This window comes from Didymella exigua, assembly GCF_010094145.1.
Source record: "Didymella exigua CBS 183.55 unplaced genomic scaffold M421scaffold_10, whole genome shotgun sequence".
In the NCBI taxonomy this organism is placed as follows: domain Eukaryota; kingdom Fungi; phylum Ascomycota; class Dothideomycetes; order Pleosporales; family Didymellaceae; genus Didymella; species Didymella exigua.
Window position 1 is genome coordinate 140,798 of NW_022984784.1, and position 22,889 is coordinate 163,686.

Below are 22,889 nucleotides of genomic sequence, written 5' to 3' on the forward strand. Positions count from 1 at the left end.
AGGAAAAATGTACAAAAGCACCCGTGATCGCTAGCCATGCCTAAATGACCCTGATCTCAGATTGAAGAAGAGAAAAATAACGATGTGCGATGTGCTATACTGCTTGAGCTAGGAAATATACACACGGATGGCTTATCGCGTCATGTTGGGACCGAAGTCGAACCCCTGTTGTTGTTGGGGCGGCGGGTATGAGGGCGATGCCAGTGGTGTGTAAGCTCCCGGGATGGGGACAGCAGCGTACTGCTGCTCACCCGGTGCGGCGGCCATGTGGTCGTTATGTCTCTCTGGTCCTGGAGATAGAAGAGGCATTGGTGGTGAGACAGTCTGTGTGCGCGCAGGCGCGTCGAAGCCGTCCTGACTGATCTTTGGTGTTGCACCAGTGACCTTGATTGGCGGCGCTTGCAATGTGAACGGTTGTGGCTGAACAATCTCACGGATCTGAGCGTACTGGACCTTGCCATCCTCGCTGTCGTGAGCCATGCCATTAGGGTCCACGTAATCAGGATGTCCTGGAGGTGGACGCCAGCCGCCTGAGCGGGGCGAAAGCGGACCAAATCCTGGGGTGTTTGGTGCTGACTGCGAGCGGAGCTGGGCAAGGTAAAGATCGGAGCGGGCCTTGTCGCGGACAGCCATAGACTTCCTGAGCTTCCTCTTGGACCAGAAACGGTAGAAGACGATGCCATAGATGACGATGCAGAGGACCTCGATGACGACTTCAATGATGCAGCAGACAAGTGCCCAGTTCTGAAGGCGGCAGACAAGGCTGTAAGATATATCATCTTCAAACAGGTGCCGTCTTTTGTTGTCGACGCAGGACCAACCCCACATATCCTTGTTGTTGTTCTGCGCTTTACTTTGATTGAGGACAGCTGCGCCTACAGCCCACATGATGATGCTGAAGATGAAGAATCCAACGGCGAAAATGGTGTAGTAGGCGGCAACTTTCTCGGCTCGGTTGTGACCTCCCCGGCAGTATGCGATCATAACCGTGACAGACATGACGAGCGAGATAATAGCGATGACCAGGAGGAGGATCTGAGGCCAAGTCTTTGTGTTTTCGGCCCACGGTGGAAGGTTGTTGCGCTTTGGTAGTGACTTTGTTGCGTGGAAAATAGTGAGAGCTGTTGCGAGCATGGAAAGGACAATGAGACTGCAAGCGAAGTTGATGCCACGAAGGAAGATCTTTGCGATCCTTACTCGGACCTTGACTTTCTACTCGTTGTTAGCTACACTCAATTGGTATTTCGCGGTGCGAACTTACAATGTCCTTTGCCTGCTCCTTCTCCAGAGACGATTCTTGTTTCTCGAGATCCCGTTCCTCCTTGAAGGTAGGGCTCAATATCATGCTGGGCCGACCAGGTGTCCGTGGTGGCGCACCAGGCGACTTCAACGCACTCTTCAGGGGGGCACCCCTTGGTGTTGGGGGAGGGAGATAAGTCCTATCTGTTTCCTCCATCTCAACTGACTGGACGTAGCCGAAGCCTACGTCTGACACTTGAGGTTGCGGCTTGTAGTGGGTGGTAGGGTACGCAAATGGCGACTTTGGTGCGTCGATGGGTGAGTACACCGATGTTGCTTCAGCAAAGCGTGCTGTGCGAGGTGTCTTGACTTCTGATGAGGTCGAGTCGTCTGTGTTTCGTCTTTCAATCGTAACTGTGAGACCCTTCTTATTGTTGGTTGACATCCTTAGGCTTCGAGCGTTCACGTGAAGGAAGAGTGCACTCTCATGAGAGGTATGCGATGTGACAGAGTAGTAGAGATGTATGGAGCGACAACGACTATAGTCCAGGCCAGCTTAGACCAGTCGCAAGAGTATAGAGGTGTGCAGTAAGAGAGACAGAATGCAGAGACGCACAAGGTATTACAATGAGACCTGCTAGAGAGCAGAGAAGAGGCAACGGGCGAAGCGCTGACTTAAGACGATAGGCGCTTCAAGGACTACGAACGCGTGGATTGGATAGAGGGGAGCACAGCTAGCAGCCGGTGGAGAGAGATCGGAACGATAGTGGGCGGGTACTTACAACGTATAAAAAGCAGGATGCCTGCACGACTGCAGATGCCCGTCTGATAGGTCGGGCAGGGAGAGGAGGTGGTTGCAATGGCGCGCAGAGGAGGACGAAGAGTGGTGGCCCCGGAAATAGACGCCCGGGTGAACTCAATAGACAAGGCCCAAGAGTTGCGCGGCCAGACCAGCGCGCTGCTGTGCAAATATCTTGGTCTTAAGATATCTGACAGTTTGCTGACGATGCTGCTGTCAGCACAATCGCGGAATGCAGTCGAGAGCGGTGCTGTCGTCAGTCTTCGAGGTCGTACGTGTGCTCTATCGCGCCCCAGAGACGGTGAAGTCTTCCAGAGAAAAAGAAACCCGCAGAAGAAGGCCATGTTAGCACCTCGTGCCCCCCGGGCGCAAAGCTCTGCCGTGTCTATGGGCGTTTGAAATCCAGAACGCTGGATATCCAGCGTCCAATTGCTGAGAGCTGTTTCGCGCCTGCAAGACGCGACATGGCCGTTACGAGAGATGAGTGGTTGGGGCAGACAAGGACTGTGCGTTCAAGTACATTTGCGCTAGGCGGATTAAGCTCCAATGCTCAGCGGGTAAGCACGCTTCCCGCCAATCGTGATCCGCAGGTGTCCTAAGACCTCTTGGAAGGCGCCGCCCCGCTCTATTAGTGCGGAGTCCAGCACGACCCCAAGTCTAACACGGTCGACATGGCCAGAGCCTCGAGTTCCTGTCGCAACTGTCGCCGGCCAGGGCATAAGAGCACCATGCCGTCCGCGCTCTTATTATAAATGATCATCTTGAGTAAGCTTGCCACAGCTGTCAGCTCACGTCTTACCAGTTAGTCGAGTCGTACGGACGGGAACGTGAGCACGGTAGCGTCGCCTATCAGCGCAGGCTTGTGCCCGCTGCTGCAGGAGCCTAGGACAAGGCACATCGCACACGACGCTAATTAGCCACGCGTTGGCCTGGCCGTGCAACATACCAGGATGAATATGGGGATATTTACCTGTATATCATCTATGCCCTAGCCATCTTCAGGTAAATGCGATTTGAAACTCTCACGCCTATTTTTGGGGCCTTTTGCGCATCGCAGAGTGGCACGCGGCCCGCAAAGATCTGCCATGCGTTCAACGGTCGTGGTGAATTAGTGCGCTGGCCTCTTCGACAGCCCTCTCAAATCGTCCACGTTATACCTGCGGAGTGCGGTCGCGTTTTGCACATCATGCAGCTCTTGGTATTGGACAAGGTAGAAACTCCTCTCTGAGAGGCTGAAGAAGCCAGTCATCCAACATCACCAGCATGCATGATATCCAGCCGAGGAACGTCCTCAAGCGACACCGGAATCTACCGGATTGCCACTCTGCCTTGCCTGCGACTGAGACCTGCAAGATGGGCCGAGAATCTCACGGGTCACATTGTCACGATCGGCAGCTGCTGTGTAAAGCCGGCTGCAGAAATGGCTACTTTAACAGCATGCCTTACATTGTGCACGTCTCACCACCACGATTGTGTACTGTGTGTTACCTTCCAGCCTTCAATGCTGTCATGACTACAGCCTCGTGCATTATTCGAGTATGATGCTTTTGGCCGACTCACGTGCCTTTTCAGGCTTCCTTCCATCGAGCAAAGCTGCCATCAGATGCGGTGACAATGTGGAAGACCAGGGATATCCAACAGTATATGTGAAGCCTCAAAAAGCATCAACTGCAAAGAAAGAATCCAATCCAATTAGGAAAGAGAAGGATCACACACAGCAAAAAGTCAAAAACGTGAATTACATACCTCATATACTAAACCCAACGAGCACTACTACGTAGCTCCGCCTCAGCATCCCCACCACCCCACGGACTCCCATCGCCCCCGCGCCCCGTAAACAGCGGCTCAGGCACCAGGTTTATCTCAGGCATATCAATGGAGGTCTCATCCACGCTCTTCACCGGCCGAGCAGTGCCCGCGCTCAGCGCACCACCGCCCATAATCATCTCCACAAACACATTGCCCTCCCGCAGCCCCTGACAAGTAAAGCTCTCATCCGAAGCCGGCCGCTTCTTGGGCTTACCGAAAGTCGGCATCGCTGGCATCGTCGGTATCGCGGGTAATGTTGGATGCGCGAGTCTATCGAGCCAGGTCGGTGACGAAGGGGTATTGGGCTTACCTTTTGCCTTCTCGCTCAAAGCTGGCGCGGGATCGGGTGGGTGGTTGTTGACGGTACGCGTTATTGGGACGGGGCGGGAAATCTTGGCTTTGAGCGCGTCGTGGGCTTTTTCTGCTTTGCTGGGTGCGGACTTACCGGTCGGTGGGAGGAGAGACGGGTAGGCTCCTCCTTGCTTCTCTGGGCCAGAAGAGCAGTCGCGCGGGAGGCGAGGAAGGAGCTTGTTAATATACATTGCTCTACCTCTTGGCGTCGCTTGCAGCGGAGGCATCGGTGGTAGTGGCTTATTTGTGTTCATCTCTAATACTGTGCGCCAAAGCTTGACAGGCACCTCTTGTGAACTGCACGAGATGTTGCCATAGCTTACCGCAGAGTCCTTGCGAGTACGCGGCTTGTGTCTGTCAGTCATGCCATGTGATTGCCGTAGTGTTTGACCTGCATGTCTCTGTTGACCAGTAGACTCTGATAGTGGTTTAGGATTCGCTTCATCCTTCAGTCTTCGTGAGTACATCTCAAACTCGACTGTAGCTTTCCGTTCTTTCCAGTAGCTGTTCATGCCTGCCAGGAACAGCTGAGCCTCACCTGGTGGACCTTCGTCATGAATATCTTTCAATCGTCGGTAGTGCTTTTTAAAGAATGGCTGCTTTTGAGCGACCGGTTTCAACCATCCAGGCTTGCTCTGCGCCACATCAGCATCTTTCAGCACTTCAAAAGAGGCTATACCGCGAGGAAATAGCGTCAAAACGGACACTACCTGAGCTTCAGTAATGGACGGCACGGTTGACTTGTTTCGCGGTGGTGCCGCATTCCCTGGCTCCAGCGCGGTTTCGCTGGCGAAAAGGTCACTAAAGGGTTTCGACGCTCGGGGAGACAAGTCCTCAGCATCATCGTTCCCAGACTTGACGGCTGGAAATGGTGTGTATGGATCCGAGTGGCCGCGGTCTTGCTGTGGGCTGTAAAATTCATGCCACTGTGTACGCGTACGTGTGTCATGCATACTGGAGTGACTTACGGAGTAAGACAATAAGATTTGGTTCTCAGTGGCGAATTCAATGATTGAATTGTTATCAGAAGCTTCTGGCGTTTGTTCTTGGTTGTGAAGAATTAGTTCATGGGGTTAGTTGGCTTCATGGAAACAAGAGTATTTCAACGAAATGAGCACATCTCGAAGACGCGTTGTGCAGCCACAAAAAAAGTAGTCATGTTGTGTCCTGCGATTCGAGGCCTCGTAGGAGCCGCTGAACAAAGCCTGCTTTGTTCTCGCACATTGACAACCACTCTCGCGCAAGCCGGTAATCCGCAGGAAACAATGAGTCGGGTGGTTTCGCCACACGTTACTACTTCAGTAATGGAATATGTCCAAGGATTCGTTGCTTGGTTTTTCAAATTGCAGCGGTCGCCGGATTCCGGATGATGTGCGGGGAGTCATGCTTTTCAAGCATCTCAGGAGGCAGATGAGTAGCCCCGGGGCTGGTGTTACCTAACACTTCGCTAGTTGCATGAAGGTGAGCAACAGAACGAACTTCTGTGGGACCAGCCTTGCCGTTATGCTTTCCAACCGATTTGAGGGCATAGTGTTTGGTACGCCGTAGACGTGGGGATGCTTCTCCTGATTCTATGAAAGCTATGTTAGCACAGCACACAAAAAGGAAAATAGTCGGCTCTTGCTATGTGGTGTGAAATTGGGTATTTAATTGCATTTGTTGCATCTTGTGTATGGAAATCGTCGCTATATCATAATCGTCGCACTTCTTAATGGTGCTTTTCGTGAATTGTGTTCTCCCTCATGCACAACCTTACATGTTGACAGAGGTCCTGAACTTGGAGCCAGCGTAGATGGCGTTGTCGCCGAGCTCCTCCTCGATACGGAGGATCTGGTTGAGCTTGGCGAGACGCTCAGATCGGGCCGGAGCACCAGTCTTGATCTGACCAGCGCGAAGACCAACGACGATGTCGGCAATGGTGACATCCTCAGTCTCGCCGGAGCGGTGAGAAACCATGACGCCCCAGTCGGCGCCGAAAGCGTCCTTGGCAGCCTGGATGGCCTCGGTAATGGTACCGATCTGGTTGACCTTGAGGAGAAGAGCGTTGCAAGACTTCTGCTCGATGGCCTTCTTGATGAACTCGGGGTTGGTGACTGTCAGGTCATCACCGACAATCTGGAAGTCGGAGGTCTTGAAGAAATAAGACCAAGCCTCCCAGTCGTCCTCAGCGAAGGGGTCCTCAATGGAGACGATGGGGTACTTCTGGGAGAGGGATTTGTAGAGCGCAGCGAGCTGCTCGTAGGTGAGCCACTTGCTCTTGTCGCTCTCGGGGTTCTTGAAGTCAAGGTCGTACTTCTTCTCGTCGGCCTTGTAGAACTCGCTGGAGGCGACATCCATGGCGATCTTGATCTGACCTGTGTAACCGGCAGCCTCGATGGCGTCGGTGATGAGGTCGAGAGCCTCCTCGGGGGTCTGAATATCAGGAGCGACACCACCCTCGTCACCAACGTTGCCGGCGGACTGGCCGTACTTCTTCTTGGCGAGGGTCTTGAGCTTCTGGTAGACTTCAGCACCCTGGCGCATGGCCTCGGTGAAGGTAGGAGCCTCACTGGTCGTTGTTAGACAAGCATTCCAGAACGAAGACTCGAGAGAACGTACGAAGGAACGATCATGAACTCCTGGAAAGCCATACGGCCACCAGCGTGGGAGCCACCGTTCAGGACGTTCATGAAGGGAACGGGCAGAACGTAGGGCTTCTTGGTGCCGGCCAGGTCAGAGATGTGAGCGTAGAGAGGGACACCCTTCTCAGCGGCAGCAGCCTTAGCAATGGCCATGGAGACACCGAGGATGGCGTTGGCACCAAGCTCAGTCTTGTTCTTGGTTCCATCGAGCTTGTTGAGGAAAGCATCGACAGCGGACTGGTCCTTGACGTCGATGTTCTCCTTGATCAGAGCAGGGGCGATCTTGTCGTTGACGTTGGCAACGGCCTTGGTGACACCCTTGCCACCCCACTTGCTCTTGTCACCATCGCGGAGCTCACAAGCCTCGTGAGAACCGGTGGAGGCACCGGAGGGGACGATGGCACGGTGAAGGCCAGTCTCGGTGACGATATCGACCTCGACGGTGGGGTTACCCTGTAGCTAGTCAGTGTGCTGTCAATTGATGGACTGCGAGTATAGACATACGCGAGAGTCGTAGACGGAGCGGGCGTGGATCTTGGTGATGGCCATGATGTGTGTGTGTACTGGATTGATCAGTAAAGAGTCAATTGCAGGTGTGGAGCCGAGCAGCAGTCGAGTATATATAGGTGCAGTTCAGCCCTATGGTATGTGTTCGAGAGGCTACTAGTCAAGCGTCACCGGCCGGTGAGGATGTGGATCCTGAAGAAACACTCGACCATTGCCCAGCCCTTGACTGTTAGAGGCCGGCGGAGCCTCAAACTGGCATAGGTGTGGGATGATACGGCCGGCCGCGGATGGAAGGCTAGAGAAGAGATTGACTTACCAGGCGGATGTGAAAAAGTTGCACTGATGTTTTGTTTGAGTGGGGTGTCAAGCTTAAGTAGTTGGGAAGTTGCGACTGCCCCTCCTTCAGCTTGGGGCAGTCGCGACCTTTCTCAGCAGATCGAGCCCCGCCACGCCGTGAAAGCCATTGGCCGCCGCGGCGCATGTGTCGTAAGAGGGTGCATTAATCGTATCGCAAGAGCATCGGAGCGGCTGTCATGGCGATGACTGTCATCTGGAACTGTTGGGATGAGGCTTTCCACGCCCATTGATCGTCAATCTGATTACCCCTCCAGCACACCAGAAAACGCAACAGCTTCGAAAGCCTTCCCCAAGACTTCTCGGAGCTGTTGCAGTTGCTTTTGTCACAGCTTGCCTAGGCTCAAGTTTTCATTCGTGAAGCTATTGAATTCATCTCCAGCGTCGCACCTCATCCTGCTCGAAGCTGTCGTTCTGCTCGTCCCTTCAGAAGCCCCTCCGAGCATCTCCAGATCTACACAAAAAGCATTTGAACATGTCATGCGAATGGCCGGATCAGCCAAGTGAAGTGGATTTGATCAATTCTCGCGCATATCTCAGAGCACAAAATGCCACAATAGTGTCGGCAAACGGCCTTGTTTGATTCTTCAGATTTACGTTGAACGCGCTATGTACCTGACAGGGCAAGTACCCTGATGACGCCAGTGCGTCGATCGCCCGAAACGTGCAATCCGCCAAGGCTAGTTTCGAAGCATGTACAGGGTCTCTTCTCTTGACAACGCTCATCGATACGACTCAGAAAAGGGCAACTGGGGCACTACAAGGCGCAGACAGCTGTGCCGTTGCCGAGCTGCATACAGAAGCCATTTTCCACCCCCATACGTCATGTTCAAGCATGTGAGATTGATATTCGTGTGGTAATACGCCTGCACTTCATCTTCTCCTCTTGGGCGAAACCTCCCGACTCCTGTGCTCTAGTCCTTTCCTTTTACCTGTCGTCCCGGATGGGGTGCTCGTACGGCTCGTAGCACCAGAGTTTGTAGCAGTGACGAACTCCCTTGGTGCCCCAGATTGCTTCTGCTCCTTTGTCTTGAGAATCGTCTTCTGCGACGCTCGTAGCTCCTCTGCATATGCCCACGGGGGGAACACTGTAGGTACAGCGAGATCGTCTGACAGTGTGGATGCGTACTGCTCCTCTTCACTTATCCCAGCGAAGTCCATCAATTTCTGTGAATGGCCTGGATCGCGCAACACCGATGAACCCTCGAGCCGCTGATTGAAATGCTGACCATTCTTCTTCAGCTCGAGGAATTGAGTAAATTTCTTTGTCGCTCGCTGTGGCGGCGACCCTGGTGGCGAAGGCGGTATATCGAAATTAGGTACGGTGGGCAGGGTCAAGTTCTGGATGATAGCTCGACTGGACGTGTACGGTGAGCCTGGAGGGTCGGCGGCAGGATCGTTCTCGGGTGCAGGTGGCAACACCGTTGGGCCTTGTGCAGGTCCATTAACTGGACCAGGTGGTGGAGGAGCGGCTTTCTGAGGAGCTGGTCGAGGAAGGGCTTCGGGTGCGGCTGCTGCTACAGGAACGTTCGCCAACTCAATATTAGTAGCTATCGAAGTCCTCCCAGGCGCATGCTCAAGACTTACTTTAGCTGTAGTCGCTGGGAGCTCCGCCTCCTCATCACTGCTCTCGTAATTGACTCCCAGCATTGCGTGTGTCTAGGGCGAGAGCGCGGCTGCAAGAGTTCATGCGTAATGTGGCCCAAGCGCCCGAGCTCAAGGTGCTGCACCGCCAAGCGACGTCGCAAGTGTGAGCTGCCTGCCATCATCAACCACTCACCTCCGCACGCCGCCTCGCCGCCATTTCACGCCGTCAACACCCGAGCAGTGTCTTCCAAATCGATATCCAACACTCCAGACAACACCGCACACGATGAACCACCTTCCGCAAGCTTGGGGCCGTGTAAGACGCCTCCCCGCCTCGCAAACACGCCCGTACTGACATCAACACAGCCCAGAGACGACGTGTACGGCGCCTATGACCACTCACATTTCCAGACAGCTGGCCCTATTCAGCACTCGCAAGGACCCATCGTCACCGGTACCTCGGTTCTGGCGGCAAAGTTCAAGGACGGCGTGGTCATTGCGGCAGACAACCTGGGTATGGCACAGCTCATATCAAGGTGATGGGACCACTGTTTGCTGATGCCATGCTATAGCTTCGTACGGATCGCTCGCTCGCTTCACCGACGTCAAGCGGCTGCGGAAGTTCAACGATGAGGTCGTGGTCGGCTTTGGCGGCGACGTCTCAGACATGCAGTACATGGACCGCCTGCTCAACTCTCTCGACATCCGCGAGAACTACGCCTCGACCGACGACAATCTCAACGCCAAGAACCTCCACACATACCTCGCCAAGGTCATGTACAACCGCCGATCCAAGTTCGACCCGCTGTGGAATCACCTCTTGATTGCTGGTCTGGACGGCGAGGGCAAGCCATTCCTTGCGAGTGCAGACCTCCTCGGTACCACATTCTCTTCTCCGTCCATTGCTACCGGTTTCGGAGCGCATCTTGCACAGCCCATCATGCGGACATTATTGCCCGACGAGGCATCGGTGCAAAATGTCACCAAGGAGCAGGCAGTGGAGAAGGTCAAGGAGTGCATGAAGGTCCTCTTCTACCGAGATGCAAGGAGTATGGACAGGTACTCTATCGCTGTCATCACGAAGGAGGGCGTCGAACTGAACGAGGATGTCAAGCTGGAGAACCAGAGCTGGGCGTTCGCAGAGAGGATCAGAGGATACGGCACCCAGACGGCATAAGACCGGGTCGGGCGTGTCTGAGGCGTGGAGATGACGATATGCCCAGAGCCAAGCAGCTCTAGAGGCGGAACGGCTGAACGATAGACATGAATAAATGTACACTTCGATGAAACGATTATCAATTTCAAGCCTTCACCATCCTTCGGGGAAGCCACTCATGTCTGTCTCTTGCTATCACTTCGGCGGCATGCCGATGCTGGGGCGCACACCAATCGCGCTAGAGCCGACGCGACCACCTCAAGCTCCATGCGATGCGGGGAAGCTCCGCGGTAAACCACCCTCGTATAAAGCTTCGAAGATGGAACAAACGCTGTTGCGCGACCCATGTCTCTTTCCCGTCCTACGCTGCCGTAACCATGTCTCCCGACCCTTTATCCGGCCCCAAGAAGCGCATAGTCATCACCGGCGGCTCGGGCGTCGTCGGCAGCACTGTCATCGAGAAGCTGCTCAGCTATGGCCATGAGATTCTCAATGTCGACCAAACGCCGCTGGACAATCCGAATGTGCACACGCTCAAGGCGGATCTGACGGATGGCGCGCAGGCGTTTAACGCGCTGAGTTGCCATTTCAAGATCGGCGAGCCGTTCTTGGATGAGCTCAGGACGCCCGATGTGGTGATCCATCTTGCTGGTACGACGACTCCCGATACGCAACCGCACTCGCCATGCAAGGAATAGATGGTGTGTTGAAACCAGAAGACGGCCTGGAGTGATTCGCGCCCCGAACACAATAAAAGCACTCACCCATGCAACCAACCCTGCTAACACAACCCAGGCATCCCGCAGCCAAATCGCATCCCAGACAACGAAACCTTCCGGATCAACACGCTCTCCTCGTACGCGGTCATAGAAGCCGCGTGCAAACTCGGCATCAAGAAGATCATCCTCGCCTCCAGCATTACCGTCTACGGCGTCACCTATGCCGAGGGCCACACGCCCTTTGCGCATTTCCCCATCACCGAGACCTCGCCCACGGAGCCCATGGACGTCTACGCTACGTCCAAGGTGTGCATGGAGCGCGTCGCGCACGCGTTTGAGAAGCGGTTCCGCGCCCTCGGCAAGCCCGTCGACATGTACTGTCTGCGCCTCGGCGCCGTGGTCACGCCGCAGCGCCACCAGCAGACCATGACAGCGTACCTCGAGCGCCCGCGCGACTGGAATGTGCATGGATGGAGCTACATGGATGCGCGCGACCTGGGCGGGCTCCTGAATTGCTGCGTCAAGACCGATGGGCTGGGGTTCGAGGTGTTCAATGCCGTGAACGATGAGAATACGTTGCCGGATGGGGACGCGATGACGATTGATTGGCTGCGGAGTTTGTGTCCCGAGAGCGAAATCTTAGATGAGGAGGCGTTGATGGGGAGGGCGGCGCCGATTAGCAATGCGAAGGCGAAGCGGTTGCTGGGGTTTAGGGAAGATTTTCCGTGGCGCGAGGAGAGGCGGAAGTGGGTTGCGCGCGAGATCAGGGAGGAGCGGTAGTTGGGACTTGCAGCAGCGAAGTGCACACACGATTCAATCCGTCCAGATGTCGCCTGGAGGATGCGGTGACGTCTTGGAAGCATTCGGGAGGTCGTTGAACGGGGTATCTCTGATTCGAGCAACAAACGCATGTACAAAACCTACCACCTAATCCCCTCCCAATCGAAATCGCCGTCGATATTCCGCCACTTACCCTGCGTAATCGCTTTCTCCCACCCCATCATGACAGCCAGCAATCTGCACGCCGCACTGCTGACCGTACAGACCATCGTATCGGCCCTACTCAGCACCGCCAGATCGAGCAAATACGCTCGCCCAACCAGCTCCCTGAGCCTCATGGCTTGCTCAGGCACGTTATTGCTATCGAGCTTCTGCATATCCTTCGCGTTGCCGACGGGCTGGCCGAGGCTGAAGAAGACGTCGCGGTAGAAGCCGCCCTCCCAGCCGGTGATCTCGTCGATCCAGGGATTCTTCTTGCCCTGAGCGGCTTCGAGCGCCTGCTTTGTGGCGAGCATGATGTGGTCCTGGGCGCGGATTGAGTTGGGGCCGAGTTCTGCGGACTCGTAGACGAGCGGGTCGTCAGAGGCGAGGACCATCTTGGATGTCGTGTGGCGCGCGAGCAGCGCGGTGCTGGAGTCGGCGCTGCGTTTTTTCGACGCCGCGCCGCCGTTCTCGACCAGCTCAATGTAGATCTCGCGTGCGGCTTCAGTGTAGCGCGCCAGTGGGATGTAGTCCTTCTGGTACTGGTATTCCAGCGGGTGCTTGTCGCCGTGGCGGACGTGCATGCCAATGCTGATGCCGCCTTCGGATTTGATGTCGCCGTAAAGTTCCAGGGCGCGGTTCAAGACGTACTTTGCGTCGTCGGTGCGCAGCTTGAAGAGCGCTTCGTAACCGGTGTGCAGCAATTTGAAGATCTTGTGCTGGCGCTGGACACGCATCTTGGTTGGGTCCTCCCATTCTTCCGTGAAAGCATGACCGAACGTGGACTGGACCGTGGCTGCGGAGACGACGATATGACGGGCGTTGTGTGGGCAAGGAACCATATGCGGCTTCGGCGGCGGAAGACATCCCGCTGTAGGAGGGTTGACAAAGTACGACAGGTACTTGCCATACGGCCTGCTGATTGTCAGTCGACGTCAAGCTCCCGCTGATCACATGCACTCACCACCTGCTGTCATCGATGAAGAATGTACGGTCCTCAGCTTTCGCCAAACCGTACGCCATCCACAACCGCATCAGCGAGTTCCCAAAACCCGCATCGTCCGTCTCCAAGACATACGTCAAACTCCTATCACAGACTTTGAGGCCAGCAGTCGAGAACCCATCCGCAATTGAATCATCCTCTACAAACCCCTTAGGCCTCCCGCTCGCCTTGGACGGGGGCAATAGCGACTGCTCCTCCGCCTCCTGAACATCGATGTAGAACTGATCCTTCTGGTAGTAGTCCAGCATGCGTTTCGCAAAACCGGAAGACGTCCGCGACTCCTGAAGCATATCCCTGGACACCTCCATGGCTTGGTGGCAAATGTCGCGGTACTGAGCCGGCCGCAGCGGGAAGTCAAAGGTCGACGGAATAGACACGGTCCACCTCATATTTCCTGTGTTATCAGCCGTGGCGACGACGGACGGCTCCTGGGGTAGCTGGGTTCCTCCAGCCATTTCCCACTCCTCGCCGTCTCCATCGTAGCTCGCGGAAGACTGAGCGGATGCATGCAGTTGGCGGACTATCAGCCAGAGCAGGAGGATGACTGCCAGACCTCCGATCAGAATACGTTTGATCAAGCGCGTGTGGGAAGGTTGTGGCTGCTTCTTCCCATGGCGGGGAATCAAAGACGGAAGGCTGGGCGAAGCAGGTGGTGAGCGTGAGAGCAGGCCCCTGCGGTCCAGATTCGGGCTCAAGAAAGCGCCGGAAGTAGCGGACAGCACTGGGGGCGTAAGCTGGCTATACGCCGCTGTGGACTGAATAGACAGATTGGGGTTCCGTCGAATATGCATCTTGGAGAGCTTCTGTGTTGCTTGGTTCAGCATGTCGAATGTTGGGATCTGGGATCTTCAATCGTTGATATCACGCCCGCTCGTCGGGTGCTGCAGTGTGATGGTGAGTGCTGCGGGTAGTCACCTGTCCCTGCAGGTGTGGTGTAACCGAAAAGAGGGGACGAGGCAGCGTCGAGTTGCCGTCAGTCAAGGAGTGTGAGAATTGAAACTAGAAGAGCGCAAGGAGAAGACAGCTTCAGTGGGACTTCAAGCAAACGCAGAAGTCATTGAAAGAGACAATAGACAAAAGAGGTAGAAGGAGCGGGGAAAGGGTTTCTGCCTCAGATGTACAATTCCGAGCGTGAGAAGTTTCATGACATCAAACGAACTTGCAGGACCTCCATCAAGAAGCGTCCCGAGGCTCGACAGAGCAAGATGGATCGTGGCCCGTTCTGGTAGGTGTAATTGGAGGGTTCATTTATCAAGGGCAGAAGCCCGTGATAGACCTAGCGCCAGTGGGCACGGCTTGCATAGCTCGCATCTTCAGGAAGGTCGACTGGAAGGGGGCGTCACCCGGAGGGGCAGACTGGTTGGAGCGATCCGCGGACGCATGGTAGGTGTCCGTGTTGAAGTCTGAAACACTCCGGCAAGTGATGATGGGGCCTGCCAACGGGTTTCGCCCAATCCGTGCAAGCTCCTCCCACAGCTCCTTCCACCACCAGCATTTTATGAACTAAACATTCACAGACAGCAAAGATACTTACTGCTCACCCCTCCACATCCTTTCTCAATCCATTCGTATTCTTCGCAAAGAGCGCGAGATGCGAAACCGGCACCTGTGGAAGCTGAAACAACGCAGTCTGCGTGTGACGTTGACGCAAAGCCCGTGCATCACTCGCGCGGACCCTAGCTCCCTCGTAGCGCTTCTCGGTGCTCGCTGGTGTCAACGGCCGCCAACACGATAGGGCGCGCGATAGGCTGCGTGCTCAGACGACGCCTCACATAAGATGAGCACGTTGATGAAGGTGAATCGCATGAATCTTGGGCACAATGGGGCCTTGCGCGCCTGAGGACGGCACAGTGTCTAGGTACCTTGGCCTGTTTTGGGTTGAGCTAAGTGTGTGCATGTGGTGAGGAAGTCGGCTACACGGACGTGACGACTGTTACGATGGGCCAATGCTAAGGGCGACGTATCGACTTCCGTCTTCGACGTTGGTGACGACGTCGAAAGCGTGCAAGACGGGACAATAGTGAGATCGCCACCCGGGAAGAGCTTCGTACTCGCGGCTGCTCCCATAACCCGGGTGCGAGGCGCGTACTCCGCGTACCCTTAATCAACCTCAAACTGATCTGCACCGGCCACAGCAGCGCTCAACCAACAACAGCAGGACCACGCTTGCCGACAGCTGGTTGCGGAGCTGAGCGGCTCACATCAGCGCAACATCTCACAGTCACAAGCCAAGCACGCATTGAAACGGATAGAAAGCGTCGTCTTTAAATTACAGCCGATTAACCAAGAACTTCTGCGCGTACGGGGTATCAGATCTCCTCCTCCGTCCTCTTAGTTACATAGCCACCCAAGTATAGTACAAGTCCGCCCAAACAATGTGAAAAGCAAGGTAATATGGATAAAGCAACCAGGCGTCGCGTTATAGCGTACAACGCCGCGGGGTACCGGTTCCCCATGCCCATTCCGGTGCCAGATAACGCCAGGGAGTGTCCCAAAAAGTAGAATGGCAAGCAGGCAAGTCGTCTTCCTCTGACCGGGCTAGGACAGCGCCGTGTCTGTTTCATGATGTGGTATCCATAAGGTCATTGTTTCTGTTCAGCTCATGCGGGGAAGCCAAAGGACGCTTTTTCGCGCTACATGTGTAGTCGCATTTCTCGGTTTGTGATGGACATGTGTTGGTGTCTTGCGCACCCTTACATGCGTTCAAGTCCGTCGAGCCTCGTTGACGGGCATGAGGCTGCGCCTTGCAGCCCTATCGACTCTCCCTGTAATCATCTCGTCGAGCATTCTCGTCATTTCCTCGATATTCTTTCCCGGGTTCGTCGGCGCGGGGGGAAAGAATGGTGTGCTGTTCGGGCTAGTGGGGGATGTTGGACCCTTGGCATGTAGTATGTTAACGACGCTGCTTCCCTCGCTGCGCTGGTATGAGGAAGTACGTCGGCTCCCTGGAGAGCCGTCGCTGCCAACGTCGTGCGCTGTGTCGTTTCTCTGTTTTGCTCTGTTCAGTGCGGCGATCATCCGCTCTTTGTCTTCGAGCTGCGCTCGCAGAGTCGAAATCTCAGCATCCCTTTCAGCGACCTTGGCAAGTAGGCCACCGTCCTCGCTGCCGTGCCTGGAGTTGATCGACAGTGAGACGCGAGAATGGCTCGATCTTCTTGCTTGATGGAGTCGCTGCTCCAGGGTCCTGATATAGCGGTTCCTGTCTGCGAGATCGGCCTGCAGAGCCTGGATTTGAGCGTTCGGGGTGGCCATACCGTCGCCGTTCTCGCCGATCGAGTCGTCTTCTTCTGACCCTTCCACGGGCAAGGGGAAAGACTGAATAGAGGCACGCGGCACTTCGAGGGTGGCGTGACTGGCAGAAGATCGCACGGACATCGGTCGGAAGTCGCTGACATGACTGAACGTAGAAGCCCGCTGCAAGCTCAGCGACGAGTATGTCCTGCCATTGTTCACCCCAAGCGACTTGGAGCTAAGGATCAACCGATTAAGATGCTCGATACGCTCCTTGAGGGCCGTTCGAGCAAGCTGCATTTCTAGCATCTGCTCTTCATGTCTTTGCTTGTCTTGTTGCTCGCGAACTCTTTCTTCCTCCTTGTCGCGTCTCATCTCCTCTTCTTCCTCATCTCTGGCTTCCTTCTTCTTGCCCTCTTCCAACTGTCTCTTCAAGTCTTGAATCTCGAGGCGGTAACGGTCCAGCAATGCTCGGCTTCCTGCATCGCCACCGGCACCCAGCGAATCGTCTGCCTTCTTCGCATGACTGATGATGTTATTCTTAGCCCGAGACGCGAACTTCAACGTGTTCAGCGTCTCATTGACGTGGGTAGCAGAAGCTGCAGGACTGCCATTGGCGCCGATCTGAATCGTGCAAAGAATGCTGACCAATGAGTTGCCTGAAAGAGCACCCTGCAAGAGGCGAGTCAATTTGCTGTCGCGGTAGGGCAAGTGATTGTCCTTTTTCCCGTCTTTCCCGGTCTTATTGCCAGCCAGTCCTCCAACAACAGCTCCCAAAGTGAGCAAGCTCTTGTTTATATGAGACCCTTCGGTCCGCCTTTCCTTGTCATCGGCTGCTTTCTCGGATCCGGCTAAATCGATCAGACTGAGAGTTGATACGCGAACACCACCGGGTATGATGGCAGATCGCTTGTCGCCAGCTAGGCTAGGCCCGGATGCGCGCTCTCTGCTTTCCACAACAATCTGTACGACCGCGTGACTGCGGGAACTTCGGGAGTTGTACTGAGTACCAGCAACCCTTCTTGCTTGGTCGCCGCGGGAGATGACACGCAGAAGCTGAGTCGGACTTTGAACAATCTCCTCCTTCAGGGGTGTTGCATAGACACCTCGTTTGCTGTCCTCACGTAGCTTGATCTCTTCTTGTGGACCGGGTTGGCCACCCATGCCCATCACGGATCCAGCCAGGAGGTCGTTGATCTTCTCGTTGTAGATTTCGAGGTAGCTGACGCGCAGGAGAAACTCGCGATGCGGCGTTTCGCGAATGTACGAGAAGATGTCAGTAATGGCCAGTGGGATCACACCGGGGTTTGTTGCTGTTCCTTGCATGGAGAATGTCTTTCCTGTTCCGGTCATACCATAAGCGAACACGGTGCCGTGGTAACCTTCCATGACTCTTCTGACCAGTCGTTTTGCTGTCGCGTCGTATACGCGGGCGTTGTTGTCTTGGGTGTCAAAGACATTGTCTGAGCCAGTATCAGTACGCTCGACGCTAGTGCAACCTCATTGCAGCTGCTTACCATAGATGTAGTCTCCGCCACCATCACGGCCGCGGTATGTGACTACATGCCGCTTGCCATTCACCTCCCAGTCCTTTTCCTGCTGGCCGTCGTTTGGCCCTGCATCTGGTCGCACTCGGACACTGACAATGACATTTCCTTTCCCTCCTGACTCGCCATCTGGCTTGTTACTCTTCCGCCCTCTTGCTTCATCGTCACCCTCTTCGACGGTTGTCGCGCTCGTTGACCGCGATCCGTTGGGGGAGGTGCTGCGGCTCTGCGGTGGAGACGGCAGGCTGAGATGGCTGGTGTCTACTGCGACCGACTCTGCGCTGCCGTTGCCGTTCAGGAAGCTTGGGGGCGATAGCGGTGACTTTGGCAGCAGGCCCCTGCCTCCACCAGCAGTTGACGCCCTTGGGGGTTTCTTGAGACTGCTCCTCCTCGACGGTATCGAGCCCTTGGAGCCTGTGGACAGGCGCTGGTCTACCGTGTCGCCATCGACCGAAGCACTGGACGCCAGCGGGCTGCTTGGGGTTCTCAGACCATGTTTGGGCGGCTGTGGGAATGCGCCGATGCTGACGACCTTGCGCAATGACTTTCCTTGCGGTTGGCCGCCTGCATGCTCGGCGGCTATGGTCGGGACGGAAGGGGAGGTGGTGTGTTTCGCGGCGCCTGGACGGTAAGGCGAGTTCGAGTACGAGACGGCGCGGTTTGTCGGACTGGGAAGGCCGCTGGAGGGTGTTCGAAGACTGGCGGGGCCGACGTTTGACGAGCGTTGCTTCGGCACAGGCAGCGATGGTAGGGGCCCTGTGGGGGGAGCGATGGAGCGGCGGGGCAGCTGATTGCCGGACATGTTGCTGGCTGGTGCGGCGGGGGCAGGCAGGCAGCTGGTGTGCTGGTGGTGTGACACTTGACGTGGCCCCAGGTGGTGCTGTTGCTCCGCGGACCTGGGTGCAGCTGCGTCTCTGTTTTGCTTATCACGCCGACTTCACGCCGTCGCACGCATGGCAGTCGTCACGGCAGGCGTCGTCGACGAAACTCTAGGTCTCTTGTGCCGTGGTGTGGTTTGCGGGGGACCTGGTGCTGGGAAAGCGTATGCGGCAGCAAGGCAATGGCAGCAAGCGCGCAGCGGAAACGTGCAGCGGAACAAGGGTGCAGGCGTCTGGCGGGACGAGCGGTGCCGCGCGCGATGTCACTGCGGCGCGATGCTGCTGCGAGTGTGCGACTGGGCGTCTGCGCTATGCAAGCAAGCAACGAGTGTTTGGAGCGAAGGTTTGGCTGGGCGTCCTCGTGTTTTCAGGGTCTGGGCTGCGAAGTCTGCGAAGTTCGCGGGGAGGAAGGAGGAGCGTGTCGCCAGTAAGTCGTCGCCGGCCCAACAACCGTGCAGGATACCTACTCGGTCATGCACACACGGGCCTCACTGCGCCCGCGAAGGGATCGATGGTCCAAATTTACTTGGTGTGGAGGCTCACGGCGGAAAGGCCAGGCAGTGACCATAAAATGAGTGTGGGGGGAGCGGCAAAGCAGAAGGATGAGGATGTTGCGCCGCGAACAGGAAAGGGGTTCACGCGCCGTGCACTTTCGAAAGCGCGCACATCAAATCACACCCATGGTGGAGAGCCATCCTCGAAGCGGCACAGTGGGTCGCAGCGCCTATCCGCGCTCACCCCTGCGCACGTCGGCTGCTGTAGGTGGAGCATTTGGGCTGCGTGGAGCCTCGCCAGAAAGTCGTCATGGCACGGCTCTGGGCTCTGGGCTCTGGGCTCGAGTCTGTCTTTCGACGCTGCTTTGGCGGTCTGTCCGTCTCTCGCGGCGCTGTTGAGTCTGCTGCCCCTGCGCAGATACGAGACTGTGGAGTAGTCCTCGAGCTTGGAGCAACTGTTTTGCTGCGCCGCACTGATTCGGAAATACCCAAGCCCCATCAAGCCTCGTTCCTGCAAATAATCCACACAGTCACGCTCCATAGGCCACCCAGACTTGAAATAATCTCCGAGTCACAAAATGGCTGTCCACATCTGCATCCTCCTGCATCCTCCTGCATCCTCATTCTCAACAACAACGCGCTGTAACCCCTGACGCCACCGAAGAGCGCCATGTGCATGCCGCCGCCTCTGCCCTCACGTAGGCGCGAACGTGCTTGCTGGCCAGATGCTGCAGGTTGATCATTGGGCCCTACCCTGGCCCGGTACAGCAGCGTCGAGGTACGTAAGTATTGACGAAGTCACAAGCGATTACCCGCAGCATGTCGTCTGTCAATGTACCACAACCAAAACTCAATTCCTGTCAATGATGGTCAAATGTGTGCCGTTTCTGCATACAATGACGCATACGAGCTGACAGTTCCTTGGTGGCACTGCCACGACATTTCATTGTGCACTTCTTACTTTGCAACTACACAATGAAGTCCACGTAGCTGCAACGCGCTGTCCCACCTGTTTGACCTGTCACGCAGAAGCCTCTCCATTGCTGTGCTCCCACGCAGTGTCCACGCCTGCCTCTGTGTCGTGCTGGACCGTCTTGCATGCGCATAGGTACGGCCGCGTCGTAGGTCAACAACCGTGCTAAAGCAGCCTCAAGCATCAGCCACTAATGCTCGGTATGCACGGCGCCATCCGAGAGCACCAACATCATCGGAGCCTCGTCCGATGGCTAAGCAGCAGCCGCCGCAAGAGTTCCGGAAAATGTCCCGTCAACTCTTGCCGCTTTGTCGAGCTCAGCTCTTTGGTGAGACATCCTAGTGAGCCGTCCGAAAATTTTACGGCAGTACGTACCTCGAGTCCGAATTGTATCGACGTATAGCATCTCGGCGGAAGCGTATGTGATACAGGAATGGCCAAGGTTCATTATCCTAGAGCGCACCCCATCCAAATATACTCTTGCCAGCAGTGGTGACGGCCAGGTACTGTGCACTCCAGAGGCTCAGGTCAATGGCTAGTTCAAAGGCAGCGCAAAGCGCGACCCGGGATATGCCAATGCCAAGGGATCGCAGAGACATGTCACTCGGGTTCGGGAACGATTCGACAAAGCGTGGGATAGTCCCGCCGTGATCTTGACTCGCCAAGTAGTGAGATGCAACTAACCGAAGGACGACAAGCTTGAAAGGTAGCACTGTAATCCCGACAAGCTGTGCCTTGACGATAGCGCCAATCATCTGTGATGGCTCAGTAGAGAGTTGGGTCACGCGGTGATGCGGACGCGTTGCAAGACCATCGTTCCTCTGTGACGTGACTCTGTTGCGACTTGATGACCTACGCTGATCGTCCAGGACTTCCGTGTGAGAATAAATGACTCGTGGAGGCAACCGTACTTCCATTTCGACAATGCCTTCGCGCGAGGTGATTCTGATCCTCGGGTCGTTGTCACCATTGTCAGAAGCCGGTGGTGTTGGTGGTGTAGTAGGACGCACCAATCGTTCTGCAATGTCGGCGGGTATTGTGTCCATTAGAGTATCGTCGTTGGCTCCATCTGTGGTAGGTCGGTTTGTGCGTGAGACTGGAATATCTACAGGTAACAAGTCTGTAATTTGGGTACCAGCGACCTCTACACTTTGCCCTGCACTTATCCCAAAATCGAGCGAAGGTTTCCGTTCGGCCTCGTCGAGGACGGCTGGCTCAGCCCAGCCAAGCACCACGAGCAGCTTGTTGATAGCATCTCTAATCAGAGGGGGCGACCGTCGCTGTAGTCCCAGGATGGATGTGGCGCGGTCTTTGCTGATAGCGTCTGGACTTTCGATGTCCGCATTGTCTGGCCGAATGATGAAACTCTCCACGGCTTCGAATACCGCTGAGTAGATCAAACGTTCATAAAAATGCTCCGCAATGATAATGACCATAGGTGAAGTAAGAACGGCTTTTACGACATCTACCACCGAGCCAGATGCGGCATCATGGTGGACGGACAGTGGCGTGAGAGGCGACCAAGGCGAAAATGGAATGAAGGCTTTCCAGAACGGCAGCAACGGTCGTGCTGGGAGAAGTCCCAGTCGTTGCAGATTGGCGTGATAAGAGAGAGGATAAAAGAGGACCTCAAGGCCCAGTCGGAATCTACGCAGGGTCAGCAGAGCTCAAACTATACTTTGATTGGTACTAACCCCAACGTCAATACGCTTCTGGAGCGACGCACGAAGTGACGTGTCTTGGAGCTTGCATGTGTGAGCTGCATCAAGCGATCGATGGGCCGATAGGCGTATGCACCATAGACACATGCCTGGATTCCAATCGTAGAGACAAGTCGGGAAGTGAAGCCGGTGTATGCAATCGAGCTGCCAGAAGCTGTGCGCTCAGAAGCCACAACCTGAAGGAACGGGAGTGCATCTGGGATGCGAAAGGTGAGAAGCCGGTCTCTGATACTGCCGATCCACCAAGTGCAGAGGTTCTCTACCACAGTGGAAGCAAGAGCAAGCGCGTTGCCCACTGTCTCTTCGGACTCAAGTTCGTCAAGGCGTTCTTCATATGAGCCAGGGAGGCCTTCTGCTGGCGATCTGCGCCTCTCAACTACACCTACACTCGCGAGGACATCATTTTGCGCGTCTCTCAGTCTCTTGCTGTATGCATGGGCGCGTGGATTGATTGGGTTGCCGCGTTCGTCGTACAGTTGGATGTAATTGTTGGCTTTGGCTTCGCGATAACGCTCCGGCAGAGGCTCATCAGACTGAGAGGCGGCAAGCTGTATGTACTCATCCGACTCTGTGACCTCTCCGGTGGGCTCGAAAGCAGACCGTCCCTGAATGTCCACGTCAGTCACGTGTGTACACGGTGGAGCCGTCTTCTCGCGGTGTTTGTACGAGTTACGAGACGCACAAATGCGATCTTGGCCAGGTAGGCTTGCCGGCCCATACTGATAGACCCTAAATGCGTTGCCTAATGGTCGACGTAAGAATACATTGCAGTTGAAGGTGGAAGAGTCGTGGTGCTTGCCACTGCCTGGAGCTAGACGTCAGCCCTGGTCCTGGACCGAACCCACGCCAGTCAATCGCGCTTTGCTGCCGGTATCGATAAGGAATTTTTGAACCTCCCTCGCCCAGCGCGAAAGTTCAA

General features: G+C 55.6%; 10 protein-coding genes across 10 annotated transcripts; 3 read left to right on the forward strand and 7 right to left on the reverse strand.

Annotated features, from left to right (window-relative positions):
• Nucleotides 1-132: 132 nt before the first annotated feature.
• On the reverse strand, nt 133-1,684 carry M421DRAFT_59895 (uncharacterized protein; the record flags this gene model as incomplete). The annotated part of the gene is made up of 2 exons (XM_033595727.1): nt 133-1,212; nt 1,262-1,684. 2 exons carry the CDS (start codon nt 1,682-1,684, stop codon nt 133-135), a joined length of 1,503 nt encoding a protein of 500 aa, XP_033449805.1.
• A 2,108-nt stretch (nt 1,685-3,792) lies between these two features.
• Nucleotides 3,793-5,151, reverse strand: M421DRAFT_4027 (uncharacterized protein; the record flags this gene model as incomplete). Its single annotated transcript, XM_033590242.1, has 1 exon — nt 3,793-5,151. The coding sequence occupies one exon, from the start codon at nt 5,149-5,151 to the stop codon at nt 3,793-3,795; it is 1,359 nt and encodes a 452-aa protein (XP_033449806.1).
• A 799-nt stretch (nt 5,152-5,950) lies between these two features.
• Nucleotides 5,951-7,368, reverse strand: M421DRAFT_59876 (enolase; the record flags this gene model as incomplete). Its single annotated transcript, XM_033595724.1, has 3 exons — nt 5,951-6,746; nt 6,797-7,272; nt 7,324-7,368. 3 exons carry the CDS (start codon nt 7,366-7,368, stop codon nt 5,951-5,953), a joined length of 1,317 nt encoding a protein of 438 aa, XP_033449807.1.
• Nucleotides 7,369-8,370: 1,002 nt separating this feature from the next.
• On the reverse strand, nt 8,371-9,632 carry M421DRAFT_123858 (uncharacterized protein). Its single transcript, XM_033587314.1, has one exon. The coding sequence runs from the start codon at nt 9,328-9,330 to the stop codon at nt 8,554-8,556; it is 777 nt and encodes a 258-aa protein (XP_033449808.1). The 5' UTR covers nt 9,331-9,632; the 3' UTR covers nt 8,371-8,553.
• On the forward strand, nt 9,440-10,599 carry M421DRAFT_419354 (proteasome component PRE4). The gene is made up of 3 exons (XM_033592081.1): nt 9,440-9,583; nt 9,634-9,781; nt 9,840-10,599. The coding sequence occupies exons 1-3, from the start codon at nt 9,554-9,556 to the stop codon at nt 10,442-10,444; spliced, it is 783 nt and encodes a 260-aa protein (XP_033449809.1). The 5' UTR covers nt 9,440-9,553; the 3' UTR covers nt 10,445-10,599.
• Nucleotides 10,600-10,730: 131 nt separating this feature from the next.
• M421DRAFT_419357 (NAD(P)-binding protein) lies at nt 10,731-12,195 on the forward strand. The gene is made up of 2 exons (XM_033592082.1): nt 10,731-11,074; nt 11,219-12,195. Exons 1-2 carry the CDS (start codon nt 10,801-10,803, stop codon nt 11,920-11,922), a joined length of 978 nt encoding a protein of 325 aa, XP_033449810.1. The 5' UTR covers nt 10,731-10,800; the 3' UTR covers nt 11,923-12,195.
• Nucleotides 12,165-13,950, reverse strand: M421DRAFT_20522 (uncharacterized protein; the record flags this gene model as incomplete). Its single annotated transcript, XM_033588155.1, has 2 exons — nt 12,165-13,038; nt 13,088-13,950. Coding segments are annotated over 2 exons (1,737 nt in total), but the record flags the coding sequence as incomplete, so codon positions are not given.
• Nucleotides 13,951-15,829: 1,879 nt separating this feature from the next.
• On the reverse strand, nt 15,830-18,706 carry M421DRAFT_60392 (kinesin-domain-containing protein; the record flags this gene model as incomplete). Its single annotated transcript, XM_033595788.1, has 2 exons — nt 15,830-17,820; nt 17,875-18,706. 2 exons carry the CDS (start codon nt 18,704-18,706, stop codon nt 15,830-15,832), a joined length of 2,823 nt encoding a protein of 940 aa, XP_033449812.1.
• M421DRAFT_389290 (uncharacterized protein) lies at nt 18,698-19,922 on the forward strand. The gene is made up of 2 exons (XM_033589963.1): nt 18,698-19,200; nt 19,250-19,922. Exons 1-2 carry the CDS (start codon nt 18,858-18,860, stop codon nt 19,711-19,713), a joined length of 807 nt encoding a protein of 268 aa, XP_033449813.1. The 5' UTR covers nt 18,698-18,857; the 3' UTR covers nt 19,714-19,922.
• A 384-nt stretch (nt 19,923-20,306) lies between these two features.
• On the reverse strand, nt 20,307-22,751 carry M421DRAFT_419361 (uncharacterized protein). Its single transcript, XM_033592083.1, has 3 exons — nt 22,653-22,751; nt 21,944-22,575; nt 20,307-21,896 (listed from the first exon to the last, which is right to left on the reverse strand). The coding sequence occupies exons 1-3, from the start codon at nt 22,686-22,688 to the stop codon at nt 20,702-20,704; spliced, it is 1,863 nt and encodes a 620-aa protein (XP_033449814.1). The 5' UTR covers nt 22,689-22,751; the 3' UTR covers nt 20,307-20,701.
• Nucleotides 22,752-22,889: the final 138 nt, after the last annotated feature.

Bases quoted from the DNA above. Each gene is read 5' to 3' on its own strand.
- M421DRAFT_419357 (XM_033592082.1), top strand. From the start codon at position 10,801: ATGTCTCCCGACCCTTTATCCGGCCCCAAGAAGCGCATAGTCATCACC. The intron at 11,075-11,218 runs GTACGACGACTC...AACACAACCCAG, and splicing joins TGTGGTGATCCATCTTGCTG to GCATCCCGCAGCCAAATCGC.
- M421DRAFT_123858 (XM_033587314.1), bottom strand. From the start codon at position 9,330: ATGCTGGGAGTCAATTACGAGAGCAGTGATGAGGAGGCGGAGCTCCCA.
- M421DRAFT_419354 (XM_033592081.1), top strand. From the start codon at position 9,554: ATGAACCACCTTCCGCAAGCTTGGGGCCGT. The intron at 9,584-9,633 runs GTAAGACGCCTC...ACATCAACACAG, and splicing joins TTCCGCAAGCTTGGGGCCGT to CCCAGAGACGACGTGTACGG. The intron at 9,782-9,839 runs GTATGGCACAGC...GCCATGCTATAG, and splicing joins CATTGCGGCAGACAACCTGG to CTTCGTACGGATCGCTCGCT.
- M421DRAFT_419361 (XM_033592083.1), bottom strand. From the start codon at position 22,688: ATGGGCCGGCAAGCCTACCTGGCCAAGATCGCATTT. The intron at 22,576-22,652 runs GTGCGTCTCGTA...GTGGACATTCAG, and splicing joins ACCTGGCCAAGATCGCATTT to GGACGGTCTGCTTTCGAGCC. The intron at 21,897-21,943 runs GTTAGTACCAAT...GACCCTGCGTAG, and splicing joins AGAAGCGTATTGACGTTGGG to ATTCCGACTGGGCCTTGAGG.
- M421DRAFT_389290 (XM_033589963.1), top strand. From the start codon at position 18,858: ATGGCAGTCGTCACGGCAGGCGTCGTCGACGAAACTCTAGGTCTCTTG. The intron at 19,201-19,249 runs GTGTCGCCAGTA...CAGGATACCTAC, and splicing joins CGCGGGGAGGAAGGAGGAGC to TCGGTCATGCACACACGGGC.